Source organism: Balaenoptera physalus, assembly GCF_965194825.1.
Source record: "Balaenoptera physalus genome assembly, chromosome: 10".
Classification (NCBI taxonomy): domain Eukaryota; kingdom Metazoa; phylum Chordata; class Mammalia; order Artiodactyla; family Balaenopteridae; genus Balaenoptera; species Balaenoptera physalus.
Window position 1 is genome coordinate 101176908 of NC_138889.1, and position 21622 is coordinate 101198529.

At 34.9% G+C, this 21622-nt stretch overlaps 2 protein-coding genes and 1 pseudogene across 3 annotated transcripts in view; 1 reads left to right on the forward strand and 2 right to left on the reverse strand.

Annotated features, from left to right (window-relative positions):
- Nucleotides 1-21622, forward strand: part of LOC309668481 (olfactory receptor 1165-like) — a 269123-nt gene that overhangs the window by 17728 nt on the left and 229773 nt on the right. The window lies entirely within an intron of this gene.
- Nucleotides 1270-12747, reverse strand: LOC309668462 (olfactory receptor 10AG1-like; annotated as a pseudogene). Its single transcript has one exon. The product of its transcript is annotated as an olfactory receptor 10AG1-like (transcript).
- LOC309668472 (olfactory receptor 10AG1-like) lies at nt 12874-19117 on the reverse strand. Its single transcript, XM_082478350.1, is given in 3 exon segments — nt 12874-16666; nt 16668-16865; nt 18211-19117. Coding segments are annotated over 2 exon segments (939 nt in total). The 5' UTR covers nt 18211-19117; the 3' UTR covers nt 12874-15925.

The window sequence follows — 21622 nt, forward strand, 5'->3', positions numbered from 1 at the left end:
TTATAAACTATGTAATAAATTTCTTTCCAGTCAGGCTCAATTATTGTACCTGGAAATGGATAGCATATAAATAATTATATCTCCAAAAAGTGATTTCTATAGGCTGTCTCATTGTGAATTAACAGATTTGGGAGACAAGGGGTAGAGAAATAAAAAGAGAAAATGCAAAGGTCTCAAGGAATTTTGTAAAAGTATGAAGGAACTCATAAACCTATACTTGTTCATTGGTCCTCAATTTAAAATGATAAAAAGGTTAATTAACATTTTATTTGAATATTAATGAAAATTTAGCTGTGTTCCATATTCATGGTTTAGGTGAGCAAATGTTTGACTAGCACATTTAAGAAAAAAACTCAACATATACATTAATAAAAGGAAATAATTCCAATGCATAAACACATAGGTTTTCTTCCCTAGGTAGTTGACATGTGGAATGTCCCTTTCCTCAAAAATAGCGGTACTACGATTATCTCCATAAATTTGAATATAAAATACAACAGATGTAGTGATTTGATTAGGGATTATACCTAAATACAGCCAACACCTCCATTTTTGGTACTTTAAGCTTTTCCAAATGACTTTCCATGCTAGGTGGATAATTGAGCCTTGTAATAATCCTGGGAGTTAATAGGAAAGAGTATTTTCTTACCATCTTAGTTTGGTAAAGAGAAGATTAAAAATCAGTGATCCGAACTCCTGGGACAGCACTGTTCCCATGATTTTATGACACCTGCTTTACTAATTTTCAGAAACAAAAACTACCACCACTGATGCCTCCGTCATAATCATCATCTTTGTCATCAATATATCATCATCATCCTGGTCTCCATTACAGACTGTGTATAAAATTCTTATATAAAATATTAAATGAGAAGGGATACATACATATATACTTTGTGAATAAAATAAACAAATAAATGTGTTACCTCATGTTAGATGATAGAGGATACAAATGGGTTGATAAAGTAAAATATAACTCCCTATAGAACCGGAGCTAGCACTGTCTTATACACATGAGTACAATTATAACTAAAATTACAGAATGGCATAATTGTCCAAAGAACTGCAGCAGAAGTTCTCAGAGACAGATGTACCAAGTATCTTAATGTGAGTTGCTCATTTGAGAATGAAATTGGGAGGATGGTCATTAATGATTCTATTGATAGATGCTCACTTTCCTTGATAACATCAGTTCAATGGTTTCACTTTCCTTGATTACATCAGTTCAATGGTTTAAAAATTTCAAACCCTATTGAAGGGGTTAAAGATATGGAAGATTAGGCAAGGTACACTAATGCAATGCAACTGTGTAAGCTGGGTAATTCTAAAAATAACCTAACACTTTTCTACATTTTAAAATTAATAGATATTTCATTTTAAATATATAAATTGGCATAGGATTAGCTGTTTGGAGGGCAGTGATGAAAAAGATGAAATAATTCAAGGTAAATTACTTTGGGGCCAAAACTGCAAAGTTGAACATAGAAACATATGCAAAGTAAATGAGTTGAGACAAGTAGGAAGATTCTGGTATAACATGCATTTATAAAGAAAACTAAATGCATTATAGTTTGTCTCTTGGTATTATGATTGGAGTAATTTCACATGAGTGTGTAGTGGGTAGATAAATATGCTCCCAAAGTTATTGGTTCCCTGAAATCTCTAGATTTTGCCAGGAGTCTGGGTAGGGCATGGCAATATTCATTTGTCCTTTTACTCGTTCAATCCCTCCTTCAAACATTCATTATTTAACTGCTATGGGCCACCTTCTGTGCTATAGAATCAAAGAATGCCAAAAATACAAGTGTGGAGATATAAACAATTATTTAGGTAACTAATCTTGCATATTTTTCAGTATATTCAAACCAAAAATCTTAACAGATGGAATTTTTTAATGAAATATGTGATGCACATTACTCTTTTATTCATAAGACAGGATTATTCTTTAGGCATAACGTATAGAAGATACTTTGACTCATACGTATTTAAGCACAGTAAATTGCGGGTTAGTATTTAAAAAGTATCAAGAAGTACAGTATAAACTAGAAGTGGTTAACTTCTTAACGGGGGAATGCAGAGATTTAAAAAATTTCTCTGGTAACTGGCAAACAGTTAAAACATTTATAAATAAACTCCTCATGCTACTTTTTAAGTAATAATTTTCTCAGTTCAGCAATCACATCCTTGTTCCAAAGGCTGTATATCATGGGATTGAACATGGGAAGCACTATGGTGTAGAACAGAGAGAGCAGTTTGTCAGTTCCTGCAGAATGACTGGATTTGGGCCTTAAGTAGGTAATGGTAGCAGATCCAAAGAATAAAAGCACAACCAGCAGGTGAGAAGAACATGTGGAGAAGGCCTTGGCTCTTCCTCTGGCTGTTGGCAACCTCAGAATAGTGCAAACAATTTTGCTGTAGGAGGCAAGTATCAACATAAGAGGGCCGGCAACAAACAACAGAGCTACGACATAGACTGACAGCTCATGCACAGAAGTGTCTCCACAAGCCAGCTTCTGAATGGGGGGGATGTCACAGAAGAAGTGGTTAATTTGGTTAGAATTACAGAAATGCAGAGAGAAAATCTGATGTTTGCCCTATCTGCACTGGGATTCCACTGATCTAGGAGCCAACAGCCAGCTGGATGCACATCTTTTGGTTCATGACTAGGGGATAGTGCAGAGGCTTACAAATGGCCACAGGTGGTCGTAGGCTATCATGGCCAGGAGGAAACCTTCAGTGGTTCCCAGCATAAGGAAGAAGGACATTTGGGTGGCACAGTCCAGCATAGAAATGCTTCTATCCTGAGTCCAAAGGTTCACCAGAATCCTAGAGAGAGTGACAGACATGTAACAGATTTCCAAGGAGGAAAAATTTGCCAGGAAAAAATATATGGTTTTCTGTAGTGCAGGGTCAAGCCTAGCTATTACTATTATGAGGCTACTTCTGGTTAAGATAATGATGTAAATGATGGAGAACAACCCAAAGAGTAATCCTTGGGGGTTCAGAAGGTCAGAAAATGCTAGGAGTACAAATTGCATCACTGTGGAAACCTTGTCTTCTGCTTTCATTTCTTCATATTGCATCTGTGGGAATGATTCATTCAGAGGTGCCGTTATTTCCCTTTCAGTGGCTCTTGCTTTCTTGTGTATAAACAGGAAGGTATGCCTTCTGTTTTTCATTTCTCTATAAAAACCAAACCTATAATGCCAGGTGCTCTAAAAGTACAGTGAAGTATATTTTTCTTTATTATTAAATCTATCTATAAGAAAAAACATCCCTGCAGTCTGTTTTTTCTGCTATGTATTTGGTTCTGAAGACATGTGATTATAATTTTGCTGTTCATCTGAACACTCAAAATGCAAAATCTGAATTTATGTTCAATTGTGACAACAATTTCATGTTTTCAACGGACGTGCTATTCTCCTCACCTCTGGATTCTGTTTTTCATTATTATCAATTCAAAATTAATTTTATTGCTCTTGTAAATATGTTGTAAGCCATCTGAAATAGTTTTGGAGACAAATACAGTTAATTTTCAAATACGATGGTTTTCTTGTGGTATTTCCAAAGTCTTGTTTGACTTGACATTCTGCACATTTAGGCTTTTTTCTTACAAATAAAATTGATGAGCTGACTACTCAGTATTATGGGATGTTATTTAATTGTTAAGACTGTGTATTTCACAGTTTATAAAATCAGCAGTCATAATTTTTCTTCAGATTTTTCAGCTTGGAAAAAAGGAACTTTAAGTTGATCTTCCTGTCCTGGACCACACGAGAGGTACGAGGCAGGTATATCTAGCACTGATGTTGAAGCAAGCAATTCTAACTAGAATGTACACCCCTCACACACTTATTGTATGGAAGAGACACCAGCCATAACTCATCTCTGAGATCTTCTTAAATTACCCACGTCTTCAATATATGCTGTTGTTCCGCTGACCCCATTTAACTCAATCATTCTTTGTTTTGCATACATGTGTGTTCATCATGCATGTGAATGTTTTGAGTTGAGGTTGTCCATCTTTGTAAAGTACTTTTTTTCTTTGCTATAGCTAGATTTTAAGGTTCTTTTGATATTCTATACATCTTTCTATGCAATACATAGTATATTTTTTCCACAAAAGTGATTACTAACTTCTTGAATAAATTAAAAGGAGTCAACTTGACTGCTTCTTTGCAATAGTCTCCGAGGGTGTAAGCAAGGGTTCCTACCCAAAAGTTAGAGCAAACTCTCTCCCTCCTAGTATAGTTCAAGCATGCCTTCTGTGGCATGTGTGTGGGGTAGTGTGTTAGAAATTATATTCTTGTCACTCACGCTTGCAGAAGTAGCAAATTACTGCCTTATTTTCAGTTCGTGGTACATAACTTTCATTTTATGTGTTAACTAATTTGAGAGTCCACAGAGACTAAGTCACTGCAAAGAAGAGACACACCTATATCCATATTCTAAGGGAGTTAAGTGAGGACAAGGGTCAACATTTCAGCTACAAAGGTATAGACACACATGGGACAGAAGCAACAATCTATCCAAAACTTGGGCATCCTGAGGAATTCTCTGAGTAAGAAAAAAAAGTTATATCATAATTTCTTTTCCCATCCACAATATTCTAGATTATATTTTAAGGTACAAAGGTATTTAAACTTACCCTATTGTTGTATAATTCTCCCAAGGAAAATGTGGTTTTAAGAAGTGTAAAAATGCTTTAACAGTCTTTAAAATGGTCAGAAACTAGTGGCTAATAGGAGACATTATTAAGATATGATTTCATGTGTATAAGACTACATACACAACAGTGCCTATTTTTTTTCGCTACCTTATCCTGACACCTTTAACCATGTTTTATTCACTTATTTAATTCAATGTAGAGTGTAGTAGTTGGACACTGATTAAAATTGTTTGTTGAATGACTCATCAATCTTTTTAGACTAGTAAGCATAATGCACTTACCTTTGATGAGTTAACCATTGCCTTCAGACACTGCCAACAGCTTTATTCTTTTTAGTCTATCTTCTCTTTATGTAAGCTCTTCTCTCATTTTTTGATCCTCTCTCTAAATTATTCCTTACTGTTCAAGTAGGGTAGTACATTTGAAAAGCATACTGAAACTCAGGTACAAAAATAGCCAGAAAAAGTTGAACAACAGAAGTTGCAACCAAAAATATAGTGTTCTACATTTACTGAAATCTTTTTTATCCTCAACTTTTTATTTGTCAAATGGAGCAGGATTTTATGAATATTAAATGGAATTATCAATGCAAAATCATGTGTAAAATAAGAAATATTAACATTATTCAAATCCTACCCAAATTATATTTAATCTTCTAATCTCAATCTCACCGGAGACAATTTTCTCAAATCTTGCAACACTGTTGCTGGTTTCTGACTTCTGGAAAACTTTAGATACTTCTAATTATACACTCAGAAAGAAAACCACTAAATAATTCAGCTTATGTAGCCACTTTTTTTTTTACCCAAGTAATTCATGTTTATTTTTCTGGTCTTTCCACTTTTCTTTGGTGTGAGGATTATGATAAACATGTACACCATCTTCCATCAAAATGTACCTAGTATTATTGAGAGCAAGTGTATAAAATCAAACTGGAGATAGGAAATAAAAATCTATAATTGGTGACTCCAATTCAGAAGCCTAATTTCTTTATGAGAAGTCTTTAAAGATTAAAATGAAAACATACCAATACCTCTTTAGTATTTTCAGATTCATTTACCATAGAACTTAATTTTAACAAACAAGGGATCCATTTAGTATTAGTAGGATGCAAAACCCTTTTAATAAAGTCCATTTACCATCTTACTACTTAGTTATATACAATTAATTTTTATGAGATAGCCCCAGATTTAATACATGCAAACAACTTAAATACATGCTTAACACATAGTAACCACTTAATAAATGTTAGTATTTAAAATGATTATGATAGTGAGGTTGCAGAGGTTGGTAATCTTTGGTATATTGGTCCATTATATTACAAAGTACTTTGTAATTTGTCATTTGATAATATAATAATGAGAGTCAGAAAAGTAAAAAGGCTACCTGAGTAAGTGTTTTGAAATTAAACAAAAATAACAATAAAGGATTCCTTTTTAAATTTTCTGAAATGAGTGTTCTTTGGCTGATGCTAAATATAAATAGATACATTTAAAACTAAATTTGACATTGGACAAAAATGATTCATGTTTATCTGTTTGGATTAAAGTTAAATATAATACTTACCTTTATTGGTTGAGTCGAAAAACCGAGAATAAGAAAATTTTGGGGCGCAGTTAGGAAATTCACTTTTATTTGATACAAAGTTTAACCACCCTCTAAAATATCTACTATCTTCATAACAAATAGTGATCCTTAAGTAGGAAATATTCTTACCCTCGGGGTCAACTCATTTCCCAGGTCACTTTCTAATTGAATTAAACCCTTCTGCCTGCCACTCAAGGAGTTTGGTACAACAAACAAAAACATATCTGGCCATACCATTCCTTCTCTAAATTCTCTACCTCTCTCACTGTATTTTGTGATTATTAAGAAATATAAGCGGGCTTCCCTGGTGGCGCAGTGGTTGAGAATCTGCCTGCCATTGCAGGGGACACGGGTTCGAGCCCTGGTCTGGGAAGATCCCACATGCCGCGGAGCAACTGGGCCCGTGAGCCACAACTACTGAGCCGGGGCGTCTGGAGCGTGTGCTCCACAACAAGAGAGGCCGCGACAGTGAGAGGCCCGCGCACCGCGATGAGGAGTGGCCCCCGCTTGCCGCAACTAGAGAAAGCCCTCGCACAGAAACGAAGACCCAACACAGACAAAAATAAATAAATAAATAAATTTAAAAAAAAGAAAAGAAATATAAGCGTTGTAAAATCAGAAATTTATGATTACATATTAATTTTATAATGTAAAGATGTTCTAAAGAAGATGCAAATGTACAATGTCTTAAATTGAAGAGAAGTTTATTTTTCTGTCATTAAATATTCTGTAGTAAGAAATCTAGGACTGTGGGGGGCAGTTCTGTCACCTTCAGCGTAACTCTTCCATCTTCACCTCCACAGGAGCTAAGTAGTCCTCACCACCCTCCAGACTACAGAAAGGGGGTGGGGGAAAAGGAGAGCTCGCACTTGCTCTTTTTTAGATGTACAAACTGCAAACAGCAATTTCTAGGCATATCTCTCATGACAACATTAGTTATAAGATCACACCAAGCTAGAAGAGAGGATGGAAATATTTCTAGCTGTACTGCCATGTGACCAGCTAAGACCCCGTTTCTATCATTAACTGCCTTCCATTGTCACAACCTAACATTCCAAGTAGTTACTGTATTGATTTCCCAGCCAAGGATGTCCTCAGGTTAATTGTGGCTCCTCTCAGTGTAGTGACTATAAATAGAAGAATTTTTCTGTAGCACCCCCTACACACAAACACACATAGACACACACTCACAAAATACAATGGAGGAGAATATTAGATTTAACTATAGGAAGCATGAATAGATTTATACTTTTATAAAGATTAATAATTAAAGAGAGAGAAAAACATATTTTAGAAACATTATGCCCATGCATTGAAAGCTATTCAAGGGTTATATATTTATGCACCAATTTTGTGATCTATTTTATTTTATTTATTTTATTATTTCGTGATTTATTTCATTTTAATTCTAACCATTGAAACCATTACGTGTAGCATAATCTCATTTTTGTTTTAATTTGCATTTTGATCATGGCTAATGATAGTGACCATCTTTTATGTGATTATTTGACTTCTGTTTATATGCTTTAGTAAAGTATCTAATTAAAAGTTTTATGCATTTGATAATTAGGTGATTTCTTTCCTTCCTGTTGATTTTTGGGAGTTCTTTGTATAGTGTGTGTATATATATATATACATATAAATATAAATATATTTCTTTTTTGGAATATGTGATTTTCAAATATTTCCCCTTTTGGCTTGTATTTTATATTTGTCAAGACAATTAGGACAACTTATTCTTCCTTTAGAGACCATTTGTAAATATTTTGCTGACTTTATTTTAATGATAAAATTTTAGTTGTAGGAACTTATTATTATGACTGTATGAATGTTCAAAGGAAAAATAGATTGAAACATAAGCACAGATCAGTAGTACAGATACAGGTATTATTAATCATATCTCTTGAAATCATTTTCATCTTTGGGATACTATTTCAAATAATGGTGAAGGGGTCATATTCTTTTTTAAAAATTTTAATTTAATTAATTTATTTTTATACGGCAGGTTCTTATTAGTTATCTATTTTATACATATTAGGGTATATATAGGGGTCATATTCTTTGTAAGTCAAGTTATAAGGAAATCTGCAAAGCCTGCAGAGTTAACAGTGCTTTTTAATGTCAGAATTATACAGCAGCAGCAGCAAAGTTAATGACAAAGTGAAATGTTACTTAGCATGTAATATAATTGTATAAAAACTGCTTTCAGATCATCAAATGTCTAGCTGTGGTATATCATAGTTATGAAAGCCACACCTACAGAAACATGCAACTCTTTTCTTTGAAATATCAATAGGTCATTCTAAGACCCTTCTTACTACGTTCCCATTGACACTTGGAGTATATCAAATTCTTGAAAAGAGCTAATGAAATGTGTCTGTATTCACAGCTGTCTATACCCACAGAAGTTCATACATCAGATGAAAGTGTGTTGAGTACATGCATAGCAAAGGAAAGCACCCTTGGAATGCCCAAAGTGTTCAGTCATAACATACTCATTAAAATACCAGAACTTGCATTCCTCAGAATCATTTCCTACTGCAAAAGAACTTCTGCACCAGCTGAAAAGACACTAAAGAGGTATTATCCATCACCACCAAACATTGTGAAACATTAATATATTGTTATTCTCTCCTTTTGAATCATATACAAGCCTGTGCAATAAAACACATGTATTGACTTCACACAGCAAAATTTCTGGTGGGATGGTGTGAATAGTCCTGTGCTTTTAAAATAAAGACATCAGATGGCCAGGTTTCTTACATCTTCCTGCTTTTCCATTCCTAGATATGACTGCTGCAAACTTCCAGGAACAAAAGGAAGTGGAAGCAAAGGACAGAGCACTTGATGTCTACATTCATCTCATTAGCAAGAACTGAGTCACCTCCTCATACTCAGCTGGAAAGGACGCTGGGATACTGAATCTTTCAAACCCCAAACTCTCCAGTTAAACTGGTTGCGGGATAGAAGATTTAGATTGATAAATCCTGAGCAGGTCTACAACATCTCCTACATCATTTTATGTGAATCTCTGTATAGTTTTCTCTTGCTATTGTAGTAAATTACCACAAATTGAATGGCTTAAAGCAGCACATGTGTATTACCTTACAGCACTATACATCACAGGTCCAAAATGGGTCTCACTGACCAAAAATCAAAGTGTTGGCAGGACTGCATTTCTTTCTGTATCCTCTAGTGGGGATTCAGTTATTCTTGTTCAGTTAGATTACTGACAGAATTTAGTTCCTTGAGGTTGTCAGACTAAAGACTGATTCCTTGCTGGCAGCCAGCCAAATGTCATTCTCAGCTTCTAGAGATCATAACAGTCCTTGGCTCTTGGACCCAATAGAGTTTAGAGCCAACAATGACAAAATGAGCCCTCCTTTTCCCTGCTTCATCTGTCATAACATATCTTTGGAATACCATTCTTTCTTTCTCTTCCTCTTTTTAGTGCTTATGTGATCAGATTGGATGTAACCAGATAATCTCCCTTTCTCAATGATTTGCGACATTAATCATGTCTGTAAAGTCCATTTTGTCAAGTAATGTAGAATATTTACAGTTTCCAGGGATTCTGGTTCGTCTCTCAGGGAGAGATGTCTGTCACAGTCTCCCAGTGAAATAGGTTGATTGGCTTCTGTGATCTTCATTTGATTGGCTCCCTAATTGCCATAAATTATTCAACGATGCATCATATAACATTGCATCCCAGGATAAAGCTGGTTAAGTAACTTAGGAGTCAAACTCTACTTCATTCATGTTAATTGGTAGATTTTACATATTAATTTTAAAGTTCCTATATCAGGATATGAGCACCAAGAACACATTCCCTCTGACTTTTCCAAGCACTCAAGACATTGACTTATGTCCAGCTGACCAGGTCACTAATTTAGATGTGTGTTTATATTGGTATAGCTAATGGCATACTTAGATAGGCACAATACCTTTAACTTCTCACTTGCCATCCTCATGGCGTAACTCTAGACACTGCCCTTAGCAATAAAGTTTGTTTAGTTACATGACACCTTGCATAATTTGTTGTATACTAAGAAATTTTACCATCCTCATAGCTAACCCTAACAAATTTGTCTTTGGCCATCTGGTAAAGACCTTGATAATTTCCATTCATGAGACAAAATGTTATACTTGGTAACCTCCCTTCTGTCAATAAAAAAAAAAAAAGAAAAACACTTGAACTGTAACATCTTAGAGTCACCTCTCTCTACTGAGTCTTAGTCAACCTCATGATATTGCTTGCCATATGATTTCTCTTGTCAGGTTTAAGGTGACACTTGGTCCTTGGATTTGAGTGAAAAGAAATTGCATATCTAGGACAGAGAGGATTTTGTCATTTAAATATGAAGAAATTCTAGCCTGGATTTACTTGCAAAATGATTGTTTTAAGTGTTGTTTCAGATTGTTGTCCTGATTTTTATCACCATAATTATATTTTCATTGAAAAATTATTGAATAAAGATTTTTCAAAAGTGGAAGAAGACCAAAGTAAAAATGTTTGTATCAGGTACATACTTATATATCAAACATTCTCAGACAGGACTTAGAGGTAGAGTTTGGAGTAGAGACAGAGTTCATTCATAGCATTTAGGATTCAGATGGGAAAATAACATAAAATTTCATATAATTGTTTGTTTCATGGGCTTGGGAATTTGAAGAGGATCATCTTCTCTTGTCTAATCCACTGGTCCTTAGTGACATAAGGACACCACCTCCCTCACACACTCACAACTCCTGGTAACTAGGACAGACATATGAGTTGAAGATACACTAGGTCTATACTGAAACAGTAAATGGGACCCACTCATCTTAGTGGGTAAGAAGCAAGCAATAATTTATGACAATCAAGGCACCCTGTCAAATATTCGACTACTTCTTTACACTAGCAAAAAAAGCCATTCAACGTGAACAGGAAAATGCTTTCAAGTAGACTTAACATTTGAGTGGTATCTTCATGGAATGAGTCCTGTCAAAATACAAATTCACCATAATGTCAAAATAGGCACTAAATTTTGCATAGTGATATATGTTGTAGCATTGCATTATATATGATGACCTGTAGTAATTATATAATTCATATACATATATTTCATGTATACATATATATATATATATATATATGCATAAAATATAGTGGAAATAATATATATAATTGTGCAATGGCCTTTTTCTCTTTTTGGTCTAAATAGTACTTTTTATCCTCACTTAAGAATGAGACTTCCTTGGCAAATTCATTTAATACGTTCATGTAATTTGCAGTGCATGAACATGTTATAGCAATCCATTTAGTTCCTTATCTTAAATTTCTCTCAAATTATTTTCTAGTTTTGCTGAATAGACTTCCTACAAGTTTTCTATTAGAATTACTTTTAAGGTTTTGATATGTTTGTTCCTACTTGAATAGTGTCTTTAATGTCCACTTATTTTTGTTTTTTTATATGAAAATAAATTGATTTTGTTTGTTGCCTCTGTATCAGCACACATGTTGAATTAATGTATTACATCTAATAATTTCATTGTAGATCATGAAATATTTTCCATGTATACATTTATAACATCTGCCAATATTTAGATTAATATCTACCTTTCCAATGCTCAAATATATACTGTTTTCTCTTTTTTCACTGCATAGACTAGTATCACTTGTAAAATATTGAATAAAAATTCTAAGAGAGAAAATCCTTTCCTTGGTCCAAATTGCAGAAGACATGTTTCAACATTTTTTAACTTGATTATACTTATTAGCCATATTGGTGAGATAAAGAAGGTACTTTAGTGTCATCCTTGACAGAAAATGTTCTTTAACCTCTTATTACCCAAACTAACTTAAACACCATTCTAATATTACAAATTCAATGTGGATCACTTTACTGTATATGATTTATTTTATAATTTTATGCTAAACTACTTTATTAATTTATCTATCTAGTAATTTAACAGTTTCTCCCCCAAGAGTATGCAAATTACATGAGAACTGGATTTTCTTCTCTGTAATGCATCATTGTAACTACATGATATAGTAATACAAAACTATTTTAGACAGTAAAACCAAACCAGTCACCATATGAATACTCTTAGTGACTATAGTCAATGCTACATGGAAGAGAATAATCATGCAGCTGATCCCTGCCTCAATCCCTAACAGTGTATGGGATGTGATAAAGAAGTGTTGTACTAAGCCACAAACATTGGATATAATTTATTAGCGAGCACCGGAAAACTGACACAGGGCACTTCAAAATGGTTACAAAACCAACTTCCTTACCTTTCTTCCATGATTCCTCTAGACGGATAATATGCTATAGCCACAACTGTCATCTGTCACTGTCATCTGAACATTATCTCCTCTGAAATGATTGCCTTAATTTTTTTGTGTGTTTTTTAGATGTCTTTCCTGATACCATGATACCTACTTAAACAAGAGAATTAGCCGGTGGATAAATTATGGCTTTACGAAAAATAAATTATTTAAACACGTATTATGGTAAAGGAAATATAGATTTTTAAAAACTTAAAAGAAAAAAAACCTTACCCAGATTGCATCATTTCCCAACCAGTTTGACTGAAAATGGACAGTGGAGTGCCTGTATTTTATTTATTTATAATTTATTATTTAGAACTTCAAATTGTTTTTATTCCAATCTGAAATGATTAGCTCTAAGCAGTCCTGACATTTATCGGGTGGTTATGAAAAGAAAGCGAAATCGGTCGTGACTAAAAGGCCCGTTTCTGCATAAGTTTATCACTTGGGACAACCCCGTCAAGCAGCCCCCCTGGAGGAGAGGAGAAAAGAGGAGGCTGGCGATTCAGCGGCCACCGGGTGATCGGACAGGTCGGAGGAATGCTGGAGCTGAGCTGGTGTCCAGGTAAATGTGGCATTCATGCTAGCCATCTGTCCACAGGTCAGTGGGTGAACAAACTCAAAATCATTATCTCTAATGAATGAATATACAATGACAGTCTTGTGCGTGGCCGAGGACCATCGTGCAGAAGCATGGTTGGGGAAATCAGGCATTGGGCAAAGCGTCGCTAGTCTTGCAAGAGAGAACAGTAGTTGTGTGTGTGTGTGTGTGTGTGTGTGTGTGTGTGTTTTCCTTGAGACACTCTACTATCTGAGATAAGCTTGCAAGAGTGGTGTTTCCACTTGGCACCCTTGTCTTTTCCTTGCTCAGAGCAGCGCTGATATTTTGCAGAGATAGTTTGAGGTGCGAGGTTTCTGAAGAACATGCTTTTTTTCCTCCAACGTGTCCTGTCCATCTTGTCGCCTCATTTTTGGTTTTGCTCTTGTGGGGCAGGAAGCTGTTTCACTTCCTCTTTCCCTGCATGGTGCCATGCACACTTAAAAAGTTAGAGCTTGTGATACTAGCTATATCATGCCTTTAACTGAAACAGCAACTCCCTCTTCTGTATTCATGTTTATTGCTTTCCAAGGTGAGCTCATAAAAGACACACATATATAATATATATAAAAAATATCACAAGAGAAATTCCAGTTTCTCTAAACAGATATCTACTGAGCACCTACTCTAAACCAGGCACAGAGGGGAATCAGGAGATGAAGAAACTGTTTCCTGATCTTATAAACTTCACAGCTTAATGCAGAAGATGAATTTGCATATCAATAAAAAATTAAATTAGAGCCAACACAGAAGTAAAATCAGCATGCTGAAGGAATCAGAGAAAGGAAGGATTGGGGGTGGGGGCGTGATGCATTAGGCAGATTATCTGTGCAAAGCACTTGACCTGAAGACACCATTGTCTTGATTTTTGACAACTTCCTTCCAAGGTAAGAAACATTGCCCTGTTTTGCAGATGGGAAAGGGTTAAACCACAGACGGGTTAAATGAGAAATGCAAGGTCACATGGTAAGGAAGAGGCAGATCTGGAATTTGAACGCAAGTCTCTCTGACTTCAAAACCCAGGCTGGTAAGAATCTATGGACAGCTTATGCAGAAGATGGTGTTTGAGCTGGGACAGGCAGCAAAGGCACATTTATTCCAGAAGGAGGAGCCAGATGATTTTGGAGGCAAAGTTCTGAAGGCTTGAAAGCACATCACATCTGAGGAAGAATCAGAGGTTGGGTGTGCTGGACACAGGCCCAGTGACAGGAAGTGTACAGGCACAATGCCAGGAGACTAGATGCCACCCACTGTAGATGCCTGGAATGTGACACTGAGGACTCTGGGCCTCATTCTATGAGCACTGGGGACCCGCTGGAGGGGAATCTCAGAGTCCAGGACTAAGTCAGGTCCTCGTTGCAAATTCAGTCACGTCCAGAGATATCTGGACAGCTGATGGAATAGACTCAGAGGGGTTTATGTACAGGTGGGACCAAGGAACCTCCCAGGATGGATGACAATGAAACTCACAGAGCCTGACCCCTCAGCTATGAACATAAGGAGTGAAGACCACCTGATAGCCCCCTAACAATGGATGGGGCTGGAGAAGGAGCCCTTCCTGGGGGCAGATGAGGCAGGCACGTAACTCAGTTGGAGAGAACACTCAGGATTAGAGAGAGGGACCATTAAGTGCATCACAAAGTTCTGACATGTGGAGTTTTTTCTGGCCCAGACCCCTGGGCTAAAATCAGCCTTGGGGAGGGAGCTGTGATGAAGGCCAGTGGCCTTTAACACCTGGGGCACCAGAATCTCCCTGTGAATATGAAGGATTGCCTATATTTTATTTGGAAACTTCAGAAGAAATATAAGGCTCTTGTTTTTTTAATAGTAACTTTTTTTCATTTAATAGAATGAGTCTGTCTTCTCAGGTATCATCCTTTATAACTAGGAAAACTTGGGCAAATAAACACCCCAAGCATTTTAATTTTAATTTCAACTATATGCTCAAACCAAAAGAATAAAAAATAAGTCAAGAAATCTTAAAGAATGGGTGACTCTATATGGGGACAAAATAGTTCAATCCCATACATATTGTATCTCTTAAAAGCAAACATGAATTCATATTTTTCACATTAGTAAAGACTAAAGTAACAAATTATTGAGATGCCAGTAGCATGATTTGGTTATATCAACAAAGCATGTCTACAAAGAAGAATTCAGAGAGAAGCAGAGTGTAGAAAATTTATTGCCACATAGCCAAATTTGAAGTGTCGTTATGCAGAATTTCTGTTTCTAATCTTTACTTAGGTGTTCTGTAACTCATAAAGAATCAAACTGAGTTTGCTGAAAAGTAAAATATCTAAAATTATAAGCACATAGATATTTAACAAAAGGTCTCCAAAGGCTTACCATCTTTATTATCTAAATACATTATGAAAATAAAAAAAAGTGAATGACAGTTATCTAAAGAGGAAAGCAAAAAAAATATTCATTATGGGTTGAGGAGAAAAGGTATATTATATCAATTACTAGGTAAGTGATGATGTATTTTCCCATAAAAAGTCTCAAATCTCCAGTAAATTTGTGAACTGAATATGAGATTGGCTAAATACATAGTTTCTTATCAGCAAGACACCCTGTGGATTTCCTGATATCAGAAAATCCAGCATAAAACAATAAGCTCAGGTATGAATAAATATAATAAGTCTATAGTAATGTAGAAAAAACAAACTAAACATTCATATCTGATTATACAATGGCAGAATTAAACAGGAAAACAGTAAATGAGTTCAAATCAAGCAGCTAATGCTTTACATTAAGGTAACAATTTTCTCAACGCCATCAGGACATCCTTATTTCTCAGAGTGTATATCAGGGGGTTAAACATCGGGGTGACAGTGGTATAGAAAAGAGAGAAAAACTTGTCTGTTCTGGAGGAATTTTTGGATTTAGGTCGTAAATATGTAATGATTCCAGATCCAAAAAATAAAGTCACAACCATGACATGAGAGGAGCAGGTGGAGAAGGCCTTTGCTGTTCCTGTTGCCAGTGGCAACTTCAGGATGGTGGAGGTGATCTTAATGTAGGAGCCAAGAATCAACAGAAAAGGGATCATGACAAACAGCACAGCAACTGTGAAGACCATCATCTCATTCAGAAAAATATCCCCACAGGCCAGCTTTAGTACTGGGGGGATGTCACAGAAGTAGTGATTGATTTGGTTGGACCTACAAAAGGGCAGAGAGAAAATCTGGCACGTTTGCCCTATCTCAACTGGAACTCCAGTGATCCAGCAGGCAGACACCAGCTGGACACATACCTTGCAGTTCATGACTAGAGGATAGGGCAGAGGGTTACAAATGGCCATGTAGCGGTCATAGGCCATCACTGTAAGAAGCAGGCACTCTATGTTTCCAAACATAAGGGCACAACTCATTTGTGTTGCACAAGCAGACAAAGAAATGTGCCTTTTCTGAGTCCAAAGGTTTACGAGCATTCTAGGAAGAGTGACAGACACATAACAGATTTCCAAGAAGGAAAAATTACTGAGGAAAAAAATACATGGGAGTCTGGAGAGTCTGGTCGGTCCCAGTTATGAGAATGATGATGCCATTTCCCATCAGAGTTACCACATAGATAAACAGAAACATCACAAAAAGAAACATCTGGAGATTGGGAAAATCAGAAAATCCCAAAAGAACAAATTCCATCACTGAAGTGAAATTCACATCCACTAGGTCTTTTTGGGGTTCCATCTGTGAAAATAGTACAATTAGACATTTCTGTTTTGGGGCTTGTTTTGTAATTCTATTAGTTAAAGGGATTTGGGGGAATTAGTACATAAGATTTCTATTCTCTATTAATGTTTAGCATTTTATATACTGGACTCAACACAACTGAAGTCTAATGGAGAATATGTATGCTAAATTCTAAATATAAAAACATATATCTAATTCTAGGTTTAACTTTAAATGAAAGTGATGTGTTTGAGAATTATGCGTTTTCATTTTTGATCTGCTTGTGGGCAGAACAAAATCAATCCATTTTACTCCTCATATTAACAAACAGAATTCTGAGGCAGAAACATTTGCATCCCACTTTCTCAGTGGTAGGGCACCGCCAAACTTTGTAATGTATTTTTCAGGAATTTCTCAACTCTTCCATTAGACCTTTCCCAAGAATAAGGCATGCCTTCCCTTCCATATCATGCAGCTATAATTCTTAACTATTTGTGCATACACTTTATTTGAGATCATTCTGATTACATTTATCTATCAAAATAAACATCATGGCCATCAGGCATTATAAAGTAAGAACTTTTATTTATCTTATGCAAACTTGAAACTTAGGTTTGACAATGTTTTTTGACCTATTGGTTGTTTAATTAATAATGACAAACTTGAAGGAAATATATTGATGATATGATTTCTGAAACTCTGCCAAGTAAATCTATTCTCAAATGTCTTGCTATGTGCCATCGGTCATTTGCATTTAAAAATTATTATTTTAATAATATATCTAAATTGAAACACATGAAAATCAAAATTGAAAACTATAAATTATTTAAAATATGGTTAATAGACAGTTGTCAAAAATATCAAAAGCAGAGAATATATATTTTAGCTAGAGGGCATGTAAGCAAGTACATTTTAGTCTGTAATTAATGAGCCATACAGAGACTCAACTTTCTCCTGTATTGAGATATACTTGGAAACTATTGGAATTTAAAAAGAAAGGTGATTAGCATATTATAGCTTTAAATAATATCTGGGAAAACGGAAAACAAAAATCATTCTAACCAAGCTACACCTGTGTTAGTAAGCTGCTTGCAATAACATATTCTTGAATTGTGTTGATGCCCTCATGCTATATGATAGATGAAGAAACTAGGGTTCAAAGGTTTACATGACTAAACTAAAAAAAAAAAAAAAAAGTTTGCTTTGACTCCCAGGATTCATGAGCATTGTGAGAAAGGTAACGAATCCATAGTGATTTCCAAGAGGGAAAAATTGCCAAGGAAAGAATACATGGGGATCTGGGGGTCAAGACCCACTTTTGTTATTAGAATTATGGTGCTATTGCCCATCAGCATAATGATACCTGTGACTAAGGACAATCCAAATAGAAACCACTGGAGATGGGCAACATCAGCAAAGTCCAAGAGAAGAAATTCCATCAATCTAGTTAGATTTTCTTCTGGTGTTTTTGTTGTTGCTGCTGTTTTCTTTTTTCTTTCTTTCTTTCTTTTTTTTTTTTGGTGCTTTATCTGTAGAAAGAGGAAATTTAGCCTGTGCTTTCACTTTTTCTTCCCTGACATTTCTTGTTCTTCAGTTTGTCTCAGGATGACTAGACTGGCTTTCATGATCACTGCAATTGTTTCTGATTTAAGAATGTTACTATATACGTATTTCCCACTTTCCAGTTTAGACCCCATAGGTTATCACTGTAAAAGCTCCACTGAAATTTCCTTTAGAGCCATTCTACATACTTTCTGAATACAGCTCAGGATAAACAATTTTTTCCCTACTCAGCACAGTCATTAGAACATCATTGACAGATGTGAAGAAGACCCAGAGCTCTGCCTCATGATCATACATTTAATTAATTTCACTTCTAGACAATCCTATCATACTTCTCTATACATTTCCCACTCAGTATCTCTGTATCATAAAGTGTCTTTTCTCACACGTTTTCAACTACCTACTTGAATCCTTCATTCCCCTCTCATCACTTGATCTTGAGCATACGTGTTCCTATTTTTCAGTTCATACTATTAGACAGTTAAAATATTGTTAGTATGATTATTGTCCTCTTGAGAATTAAATATCTTTTGATAGAGTAATAAGTGGAAAGCATAAGAGGGTTTTATTCAGAAAAATTAACATGAGAACATAGACACAGATAGAAACACTAAAAGTGTTTAAACCTGGGGAAATAGGGACAGTGTGGAAGGTGTTCATTACCTTTGTGTGTGTGTGGACAGAGGGACAAAAGATGCTGGCTATTTCGTATTACCCTGTGTGCTGTGTGCACCACCACTACATTTGTTGATCCTCAAAAAAAGATTCTTTATTAACCATTTCTAACCTCACTCGTCTTTAGAGATAAGGATATTGAGACTCACTGAAGGTGGATAATTTGACCAATTGCACATAGTTTTGTGATTGGAAGCCAGGGCTTTTTTTCCCTTTAGGTTCAAAGTCTATTTCCTTGATAGTTTATTCATGTGATATTAAGCAATTAGAGTTACTTGCTCATTTGTGAGTATTGAATGAGATAATATTGATAAAAGTATGACCTATCAAATTTAAACTAATTATTTATTAGTTAGGTTATATAATTATAACTACGATTATATTACATTCTTTGTACTCTCCAGGTTTATAGCACATAACCTAGCAAAACTGTATTTAATAGGATTATTGGGTCACATGTTGGTAGTCATTATTTTCCATTCTTCCCTTTCATCAGGGCCAGGTCTAGAGTTAGGAGAGTGAAGCTCTTAGGACAATTTCAGAGGCTCTCAGTCCTACTCAGGGCTGATCCTGCACTTGCACGGATTTTCATGTGGGTCTTCCCTTCTGTATTTCACCCTGGGCATCTCTTGTCTCACCACTTGCCCCAGCCTGTCTTTATCTCTGCATCCTGGTGGGAATGCACATTGTCCACCAAATTTAGCATAGGTAGAGAATCATGAGTAAGGAGCACAGTCTCCCCTGGATGGACTGACTTGAATTATTATCTGCTAGTTGTGTGAGTTCCTGCAAGGTACACAGTCTCTCAGGACCACAGTCTTCGCAGCTAAAAGTGAGCCAGCTGTTGTTCCAACACCCGGGTTGTTCTGTGAACTAAATCATTTAATGTATGTGAAACAACTTGTAGAAGCTCTGGCACTTATAAAGGTCTATGTAAGTGCTAGTTATTATTATTACAATGAAAAACTCAGTTTTATTCTTCTGAATTTTAATCAGAGTTCTACACAACTTGAAACAATACTCTGTAATTAGCTTTTCTTTGTATCATGTGATTACTAGGGAATGGAGTGTGATTTAATGCAGTCATCAAGTGTTATGAAATTCCCAAACAATTCAACTCTCAAGTTGCAAATTCTCCATGAATTTTTTGACAAAAAGTTTTTTGTAATATTATCTTTACTCGGAAATCTAATACCTATAGTATGCATCACCATTAAGGCTTTAGTGTTGCAATTTGGCCAATTCATTTTGTTCACTTTTTTTTTTTAACTGGCACTAAGTTATTTGAGGGGTAAGGGCAGTGACTATTTTCCTATTTGGGATCAATATAGACCCAAGAAAATTACGGTACACTTAATATGGTACTTAGTATTTGATGCTTTGATGAACTAAAGCAGTAGACGGTGTTTAAATGAAATCATCACTCTTAAAAGGGAGAAAAGAATTAATACGTGAGAGAATAAAAAAAATCCAATCTTTATGTATCACTTTTAAGAATGGCTACATTTAATTTAAATAATTTTGTTCTTATTACATGAGTATACTTGCTTACAGTGCTAAATAAATTATAATTTCTAATTGTATAAGTCCAACTTTTTGATACTTAAATTATCAACGTATACCATGAAACATGTAAGATTTGTGTATGTTATTCTCAGTAGCGGACAAAGTAGAAAAAGCAAATATTTACTCTGTGCTCTCACTAAATTGTCTATATTATATATCTTTCTTATAAATGTTTAAGTACTTATTAATTAAAGAAAATAAATCTTAGTGTTCTAATATTGCTATTTTTAAACTCAAGTCTCCATTCGCTGGAAAAATCCAAATGATTAAGGGGATATATGACAATATTCCAAATCAGTTTGATGTTGGTCCTATCAACATCTCTATGTATTTCAGCTACGTCTGTATATTTAGTATAAATTAGCAAATTAAACTCTGTAATTAATTTAGAAATCACTATTGAACTGAAAATTATTTCATTATTTCATACATTTTAAATTTAAAAACATTTATTTTTACCTTTAAAATAAATGTTCCTTGAATTCCCCAAAAGTTGGAATTGTATTAACTAGATCATTTTATATTAAATCTATTTTTTAAAATATCATCAGGGCTGTAATTAATTTAAAAATGCTCTTTATAATATCTTGGCTCAAAACCAAGCTTATCGCCATTATTATTTATTATACTTACACAAAATATATCAGATTCAAGTTTTTGTATTTCAAAATAATTTAATATCATTATTTAATATTTTATTTAAATATAAATTATATTTAATTGAATCAGAAATATATGGAGATGCTTTAACATGATACATTTGCTATTATATATTAAATATTAATTTTAATAAAAATTAATGAACTGAAGCTTATACGAGTATAAAATAGTTCATATTTACCATACTTATTTGAGTTCATGCTGATTATTTTCTCACTGAAGAGGGTTTAAATATTTATAATACTTTAGCTGAAATCACTTATTTAATCAAAGACATTCAACTTACCTTTAAAATAGTCTGTTCTTTCCAG